At 65.3% G+C, this 8,889-nt stretch overlaps 1 protein-coding gene across 1 annotated transcript; it reads left to right on the top strand.

Annotated features, from left to right (window-relative positions):
* Nucleotides 1–1,106: 1,106 nt before the first annotated feature.
* Nucleotides 1,107–8,889, top strand: SEPTIN4 (septin 4; the record flags this gene model as incomplete). The annotated part of the gene is made up of 12 exons (XM_084273024.1): nt 1,107–1,142; nt 2,756–3,055; nt 3,268–3,361; nt 3,500–3,586; nt 4,400–4,523; nt 4,705–4,839; nt 4,939–5,056; nt 5,463–5,564; nt 5,932–6,028; nt 6,163–6,325; nt 8,465–8,564; nt 8,830–8,889. The coding sequence occupies 12 exons, from the start codon at nt 1,107–1,109 to the stop codon at nt 8,887–8,889; spliced, it is 1,416 nt and encodes a 471-aa protein (XP_084129150.1).

Genomic DNA, 8,889 nt, shown 5'->3' with positions numbered 1-8,889 from the left:
GGCACTGGGTGGACTTGAAGCTGGGGGTGGGGAGGGAGATCTGGCACTGTAGTTGTGATACAGCTGGGACTCAGGGGTGCTGGGGACCGGCACAGGACGCATCCAGGCCCCTCTCCACATCCACAGGCTTGCAGTTCATTGCACCTCCAGCAGCAGCCAGCGCTTTGGGGCTGTTTAGCACCTCCCTGGCGAACGCAGCCCTTCCACGGGCCAGCGCCCCTGGCTCCATGCCTGAGCTGCTCTGATGAGCCTTGACACGCATCAAGGTGAATCACCATCCCTGGTGACCCCCAACAGCGACAGCTCTGGTACCCTCACTGCCACGCACGGGAGCTCCTGGGGCCCTGTTAACCCTTTGCCTACCCAAGAGTGAGCTTGGGAAGCCAAGGCAGGACTACTGGAGCTTCTGCCAGGGATCCCTGTGGTGAGCAACATCCCTGCTTCTGACAGCACAGAGGGGTCCTTCCTAGCCAGATCCATCAGGCCCAGCCAGAGCAGCAACTCAGAGCCACACAGGGAAACTTTAAATGCCAGGCACAGAAGTGTTGTTTTCAGTCTTTCATGGAAAACTGGATTTCTCCTCTCAAAGAGGCTGGGGTGGCTGCAGGGGTCTTTGGGGCAGGGAGTGGGAGAGGACCTGGTGTGCACTGGGGTAGAGGAGGTTTTTGTCCTGGGACAAATGTATTTGCAAGGACTAGATGTCCTCCTGGGCTGTAGCCAAGCTGTATGCTCATCCAGGGTGGGCTGCTGGTGGTGGCCAGGTAGCCCCCAGGACCTGTCTTGTCACCTCCTTGGCCAACAGTGCTTTTCTGCTGGTCCTTGCCATCTCCTCAGTCAGGTAGGAGCTGGGTTTGGCTCTGCCCCAGGGCTCCCCCACGTTCCCTCCCTGCACACCTACCTCCCCATCGTCCCCCCGCCCCTCCTCTTCCCCCCGCCCTGTCCTCCCCTCAGGGGCCGTGCCTGAGTGCTGGGTGCTGTGGGTGCCCAGGCCGCTCTGCTGGCCCAGGGTGGAGCTATGCTAATGCAGTTCCTCATCCCCGGGCGCAGCTCCATCCTCTCCATCCTCCTCTCCATCCTCTCCCTGCCAGGGGGACACCGGCTCTGCCATGGCCACCTGCCCCGACCCGCAGCCTGGGCGAGAGGTACGGGTGCGGCACCCTCCCTGGCGGGGCGGGGGGGACACGGGGGGAACCTGGAGCACCCTGGAGCTAAGGGGAGGTGCCACAGCTGATGCTCCGTCCTTGGGACAGCTGGGCGGGGGAGGAGGGGGGGGGAAAGCTCTTGCTGCAGGACCCCCGAGGATGCGGTGCAACCCGCCCTGTGCCGCGGTATCACCGAGGCTCCTCTGGGGTTGGGGGACGGGGGGAGCCCCGAAAAGCCGGAGTCCCGGCGGGGAGTGGGGGGAGCGGCATCATCTCCCATCATTGTGCGGCCCCCGGCCGGGCTGTGCTGTGGTGGGGGCCGGTGCTGAGCTCTCCCCTCACCCCTCCTCCAGATGAAGGTCGGTGAGGAAGAGGATGCGGCGGTTACAGACTCGCTGAGCGCCACCGACCCCGCACCCTCCGCCCGGGGGAAACCCGCTGTGTGTCCCCCCCCCTTCCCCCCCAGACTGGCGCCGTGGTCCCAGCGCGGGGGTGTCGGGAGCGGGGGGCTGGGTAGGGGGGTGGGGGGGGGTGAGCGCGCAGCCCCGGCAGCGCCGTGACCTTGTTTCCAGCCCGCTGACTCGGTGCATCCCGCCGGCACGGCTGCCCCGCTGCCGGGGGAGCGGGGACACGGCGGGGTGGGGGGGGGAGGACGCGTGGGGGGCTCTCACCGGTCCTGTGCGGGGAGTCGCTCCCCCATCCCCGGCTTGGCCGCCGGCAGCGGCTGCGGGACGTGCCCTTGGGACCGCGTCTCCTCCCGCCAGCACTTGTAAACAGGATGTGGAGCGGTCCCGGTGCCGGTCCCAGAGCCGCCGGTCCGGCCCCGCCGCCCTACGGGGTCACCGGCCCGGGGAGCCGCCGTGCCCGGCCCCCCGCAGCCCCTGCCCGAGCTGCTCGGTCCCAACTCTGGGGCGGTACCGAGGGGAAGGGGCCGCGGGGTTCGCAGCCCCTTGTCCCCAAGCCTTCGGCACGGGGGGTCGGGAGTGGCTGGGCGTAGGGTGCCCTGTCCCGCCTGTCCCCTGGGACCGTGGGGATGGGATCCCCTTGTGTCATCACACCCCCCCCCCCCCCCCCCCCCCCTCGTGAGCAGGCAGGTGGGGGGCACGGGCAGAGCCCTGACCGCTGTCTGTCCCCCTCCTTGGGTCTGTCCGTCCTCCCGCCCCCTCCCACCAGCTCATCCACTGCTGCTGCTCATCTCTTCTTGTTGTCTCTCCCTCCTCCCCTGCACCCCCCCTCCCCCCATCCTCCTGGCAGGCCATGGGGTGTGGGGGGGTCCTGGCGACCCCAGAAGACCCTGAGAACCGTCAGGGTGCCCAAGGGGAAGGTTCCTGTCCCCTGGAGTGCCAGGAGCCGGCTACCGTTCCTGCACCGCAAGCCGTAAGCGCCCGGGGTTCATGGGACCGTGGCTGTGCCCGCTGCCATCCCCGTGGCTGTCCCCAGGGTGGTGGCTGTTCCTCTGGGGTGGCCGTGTCCCCCCTCTTCTCCCTTCCTTGCCATCCTTGGGGTGCATGTGTCTGGCTGCTGCATACTGAGGGCCGATGGTGCCAAGTCGGGTGATGCCAGCTCAGGCTGGCACTGCCACCACCAGTGTCACCTCCGCTTTTGGTCCCCAGATAAAGCGTTTCCTGAAGGAGGACTCGGAGGAGGCTGAGCTGACCCAGCTCCTGCGGGATTGCCCACCAGCTGACAGCCCCAGGAAGGTGGAGCACCCGGAGAGCCGCCGGGAGCCTGGCCACCCGCTCTGCGGCGGGGGCAGGGTCCCCCCTGAAGAACCCACTGATGAGAGAGATGCCCGGATCTTCTCCCGGTCCCGGCCCTTGGATTTCCAGCAGCACATCGCTGCCCCTCCACCCCCCAGCCCCAACCGCCCGCGGAGCCCCTGGGGGCAGCTGGACCCCTACGACTCTTCTGAGGTGCAGGATGCGGCCATGGGGAGGGGGGGACGGGGACATGGGGTGAGGGGTGGCTGGAGACACAGCGGAGGATGCTCCTGCGCTCCAAACCTGGGCATGGCTGCATCCTGCAGTGCTCTGGCCCTGTAGGATCACTTTTGGGGGTGCAGGGAAAGGGTGGGGGTTAGGGTGAGGAGCTGGTATCCCCTGTCCCACATCCCCTCTGCCTGCAGGATGACAAGGAGTATGTGGGCTTTGCCACGCTGCCCAACCAGGTCCATCGGAAGTCGGTGAAGAAAGGCTTCGACTTCACCCTCATGGTGGCAGGTACAGGGGGGCTGAACCCAGCATGGGGGGGGGGGGCTGCTGACCCTACTCCTGGAACCTACTCCTCATAGGATCCCCCTATGGCAGGGGGAAAGGGCTGATTTTGCCCACCCCCTCCCCTTTATCCTCTTTTCCCAGGGGAGTCTGGGCTGGGTAAGTCCACCCTGGTCAACAGCCTCTTCCTGACGGACATGTACAGAGACCGCAAGCTGCTCAACGCTGAAGGTGAGGGGGGGCAGCCCCAGCGATGGGGTGTCTAGGGGAGGGGTTGCAGAGCCCCATGTTGCTCCTGGGGGGGGCTGCAGCCCCTCTCCCTGGCCAGCCAGGCTCCTCCAGGCCTCTGAAGCTGTGTGTGGCATGTGGCCAGCTGCCTGCCCGTGCTGGGGAGTTCTCCAAGTCAGCAGGGGGACCCCCCTGCCCAACACAGGGACCCCCACAGGGGCTTTGTCCCTCCTGGGAAAACAAGCCCCAGCTTGTTTAGGATGAGGAGCAGCAGGAAATCTGGGAACCAGTCAGGGGCACAGCACTGGTTCAGCTGCTGCCAGGTTTTGACCTAAAATCGCCCAGACTTGCCCAAATCCCCAGAGGCTCAGGGGGAGCCCTTTGGTTTGTGCTGTTGCTCAGGGGGATGTGTGCGGTCACGCGTGATGCAGCCCGAGTGTCCTTGGGAATGCAAGGATGTGGAAAGGGGCAGGGGGGCAGTTCCCGAGCTGTGGGACCAACTGTGGGGGTACAGGGGCTGCAAATGCTCTCACAGCAATGCCTGGCCCCAGCAGACCCCCCCCCGGCTGGTACAGGGCGGTGGCACAGCACCGAGGGAGGGGGGGCAGATCCATGTCAGGGTGTGGGAGGTTGGCTGAGCATCCCATCTTGGTGCTGGGCGCTGGTGCTCGTGGCGGGGCTGATCCTGTGAAGCCACCCCAGCCCCCTAGGGTGGAGGGTGACACCCAGGGGTGGCAGCATCTCCCTGTGCCATCCCCACGGTGCCTCCCCCGGGGTGTGTCCCCCCCCCGATCGCCGTGTCTCCTGCCGCTGCAGAGCGCATCACGCAGACGGTGGAGATCACCAAGCACGTGGTGGACATCGAGGAGAAGGGTGTCAAGCTGCGCCTGACCATCGTGGACACACCGGGCTTTGGCGACGCCGTCAACAACACAGAGTGGTGTGTCCCATGGAGGGGTGGGAGCGGGGTCTCCCTGGGGCTGGGCAGCGCTGCCGTGGGTGCCAGCGGCTCTGAGGGTGGGATGCTGGTGGCTCCTCAGGGCGGGATGCTGAGCCATGGGAGGTGTGGATCCAGGGACAGCAGCAAGGGGACTCTGAGGGTCACCTCCCTGTCCCTGCAGCTGGAAGCCGGTGGCTGACTACATCGACCAGCAGTTTGAGCAGTATTTCCGTGACGAAAGTGGCCTCAACCGGAAAAACATCCAGGACAACCGGGTCCACTGCTGCATCTACTTCATCTCACCCTTTGGCCATGGGTATGGGCAGCCCCTGCTCGTGCTGCTGGGATGGGGGGGGTGCTGGGGAAGAGGTTTAAGGGGATGGTGCTCACCACACTTCCCCCACACCCCCACCAGACTCCGGCCCCTGGACGTGGAGTTCATGAGAGCCCTACACCAGAGGGTGAACATCGTGCCTGTGCTGGCCAAGGCTGACACCCTGACCCCCACCGAGGTGGAGCGCATGAAGAACAAGGTATGGGGAGGTTGGCCTACCTGTCCCATCACATCCCTGGGGATGGTGATGCCATGGGGGTTGAGGTCCCTGCTGGGCTGGGGGCTCATCCCATCCCATCCCATCCCATCCCATCCCATCCCATCCCATCCCATCCCATCCCATCACATCCCATCCCCATGGAGCTACCTCCACGCTTGCAGCACTGTAGAGGGTAGTGTGGTGCATGTGGCCACCAAGGACACATCTGCCTGGTGCTCAGCTGGGGGCTGGAGGGCTGTGGGGCAGGGTCTGTGACATCTAGTCTTAGGGCTGCTGCGGGGGACAGGGCTTTGTGGGTCCCTGGGGGACACTGGGGCTCTGTGGCACATCGCACCCCCGTGTCAAGGGCCAGAGCCCTGCCCTAAGCAGGGCTGTCTGCCCCCAGATCCGGGAGGAGATCGACCACTACGGCATCCGTATCTACCAGTTCCCTGAGTGCGACTCAGATGAGGACGAGGAGTTCAAGCTCCAGGACCAGGCACTGAAGGTGAGTCTGGCTCTTCCAGCTTCATCCTTGGGGCAGCGGAGCCCCATGGCCGAGAGCCCCATGGCCATCATCCCAGGGTTCACTTGGAACCACACAAGCCCTCTGGTAGCATGGTGGGGCTGGGGTATATTGTCACCAAGACCTCGCAGGTGCCACCTGCAACTTGGTGGGATGGGGCTGGCACGGAGAAACCCATTGACATGGGTGCTGCCATCCCAGCTGGGGCTCTCCTTGGCCAGGGCTCTCCTTGGCCAGCGGTCCCAGGTATCATGGCTGGAGCTGGATACATCGAAGGAGACGTGTGTGGAGGGATGTGGGCCTCAGTGGGCAGGACAGAGCCCTGCTAACTCCTGCTGTCTCCTTGCAGGAGAGCATCCCCTTCGCCGTCATTGGCAGCAACACAGTGGTGGAGGCCAAAGGCCGGCGTGTCCGTGGGCGACTCTACCCCTGGGGCATCGTGGAAGGTAATGCTGGGCCGTGTCCCCGGCGTCCCACCAGCCCTGGGATCCTGATCTCCACACTGCTCAGCCTGGGGGTGCCGAGGGGGATGCGGGGGGACCAGCTGTGACCTCCCCCTTGACCTCGGGCTCCCCTGCAGTGGAGAACCCATCCCACTGTGACTTTGTGAAGCTGCGGACGATGCTGGTGAGGACCCACATGCAGGACCTCAAGGACGTGACCCGGGAAACCCACTACGAGAACTACCGCACGCAGTGCATCCAGAGCATGACCCGCATGGTGGTGAAGGAGAGGAACCGCAAGTACGGGGCGGGGAGCTGGGCACCGGGCTGGAGGGGGGGTGGGAGGAGCATCCCCTCTCTTTGGGGTGACCCCACAGCCCATGGCGACGGGGGAATCCTGGGGGAGGGGGTGGGTTGGGGTTGTGTGTGGGTTGATGCCAGGTGTTGTGGTGCACTGGGCCAGGAAGCCTTGGCAGTGTGGTGGGGTGGCACAGTGCAGTGGGGGGACCCTTCCTAGGCTATTGGGCTGGGGAGTACTGCTCCAGTGGCCAGGGGGACCCCATGAACCCCAGGGCTTGTTGAGGTTGGGGGGGAGCAGTGCTCAAGCAATGATGGGGACCCTGCATCCCCCAGGGGCTGAGGAGGGATCTCTGACAGTGAGGGGGGAGCTGCATCCCTGGGGGCTCTGGGGCCGAGCAGGAGCTCAGCCTCCAGTGCTGGCCAGACTCACAGTGTCCCCTGCAGCTCCCCAAGGTGCTGGGGAGAGCCCCCCAACCCACGTTCCCAGGGTGGGGGGGCTGGCTGAGCAGCCCTGGCTGGGGGGCTGGAGCAGTGCAGGAGCGAGCAGAGGCAGTGGGGCATGGGTGGGGGGGTGAAGCAGCAGTGCTGGCAGGGGGGCTGGCAGTTGTGGTGGCTGTAGGGTCCTCTAAGCTGGTCTCTCCATCCGTGCTGCCCAAGGAGGCAGCGTCCCTCCGCGCTGAGGCTGTGCTGCACCGACTGCTCCACCGACTGAGCCGGGACCCGGCCGGGGCCGTGTTGGGCCCCCGCCACCCTCCTGCCCCTGCCCACCCTCCTGGCCCCTACATAAAGTACTTGCTGGTACCCAACGCTGTCTCGGTCCTTCTGTGCCTGCGCAGGGGCCAGGCAGCTGCTCTCAGGGAGAGCTGGCCCTGTGGCCACCCATCCCTTGCCTACATGAGTTGCCCGTGGGGTGTCGGGACTGCTGGTGGTGCTGGGGGGGTGCCAGGTGCTAGTAGCATCCCCCCTCATTCACCCAGGCAAGGTGGGGTGGGGGGACACGTCACTGTCTGGCAGTGCTCAGCTTTTCCCAGCCAGAGGCTGCCCAAAGGAAGGGCTGCAGGGGGGGCACTCCCGTTGTACTGCCCTCCCAGGGGGCTGTGATATTGGGGTGCAGGAAGCAGCAGTAGACAGTCTGTCCCAAGCTGGTGATGCCACTTGCTCCATTGCCAGTGCCTGGCTGAAGCCCCGTCTCTCTGCCAGGGGCCAGAGGGGTTGGATGTGCTCCCTCCTGGCTCCCCCATGGCGAGGAGCCGTGACAACGGGCAGTGACTTCCCAAGTGGCTCAAAATGTGGCCAAACCCCATCCCCAGCTGCGGGATGCTGGCACATCTCCCCACCCCCAGCACAATGCAACCCTGCAGGGTGACCCAGCCTGCCCCATCCACTGTGTCCATCACCCCTTTGCACGTGGTGGGGGGGGGGCTGCACCGGCAGCAGCACGTGGCAGCACGCGTGACCCCTGCCAGCCGCAGCAGCAGCGTCCCAGCCATGTGTCTGCCCGCAGGGGCCACGCGTGGCATCCGTGGGAACCCAGCTGGAAGAGCTGGTCCCTCCCCATTGCCATGGGCAGGGGACAAGCCATTGATTCAGCTTGCTGTGGTCCTGCGCAGTGGGGTGGCCCTGGGGGGGGGATGCCTGCAGCTCCTTCCAGCATGGATGGGCTTGGACAGGAGGTGCTGCTTGGAAAAAGGAGTGTGGAGCATCCCCAGGGCTGGCGAGGCAGTGGGTGCTCAGGGAGCCCACCCTGCGGCAGGGCTGCGGGTGTGGGAGAGAAGGGAGATGCTGAATTTGGGTGAGGAGAACGTGACCTCAGCTCGAAGCACCTGGGCAGGGCTCTGCCCGGAGCTGTTCCTAGCACCCTTTGCCATGGTGGTGCCTCCCTGCGCTCCTCAGACTGGTTCACAGCATGTTGGGGGTGCTGAGATTTGGGGGGGGATACCTGGAGCTGCTTATGTTCAGTCCTGCTGGGAAAAAAAGGGGCCTGGCTGGGGGCTGGGGGAGAGGGCAGAGTCTATGCTGGCGGGTGGGGGGTATCTGCAAGGTTTGGGGTCTCTGGGACCGCAGCACCCATGTGGGATTATCCGTTGTGGGGGCTGTCAGGGCTGTGGGAGCATCCTCACCTCCTCTCTCTGCCCACAGCAAGCTGACACGGGAGAGCGGGACGGATTTCCCCATCCCTGTCATCCCCCCCGTGCCGGATGCAGAGACAGAGAAGCTCATTCGGGAGAAGGACGAGGAGGTGAGTGTGTGGGAAGGCCGAGCCCCCCCTTAACCCCTCAGCACCCCTGTGATGGCACGGTCAGGGGGTCACCCTTCCCATAGCATCCCAGGGGCTTCTGCCCCTCCAGCCAGGATGAGGAGTGGTGGATAGAGGGGTGGTGGATAGAGGAGGGATGTTTGTCCCCAGCTCACAGTTCTGGGTGACCCCAGCCTGCTTGGGATACTTGCTCCAAATACAGTCAGTGCCCTCCCCCCACCGTGGTCCCTGCTCTGCTCCCTTCCAGCTGCGGCGGATGCAGGAGATGCTCCAGAAGATCCAGAAGCAGATGAAGGACTCACACTAG

This window comes from Gallinula chloropus (genome assembly GCF_964237585.1).
Source record: "Gallinula chloropus genome assembly, chromosome: 19".
NCBI classification, from domain to species: Eukaryota; Metazoa; Chordata; class Aves; order Gruiformes; family Rallidae; genus Gallinula; species Gallinula chloropus.
This window is presented reverse-complemented; position numbering and strand designations above follow the sequence as displayed.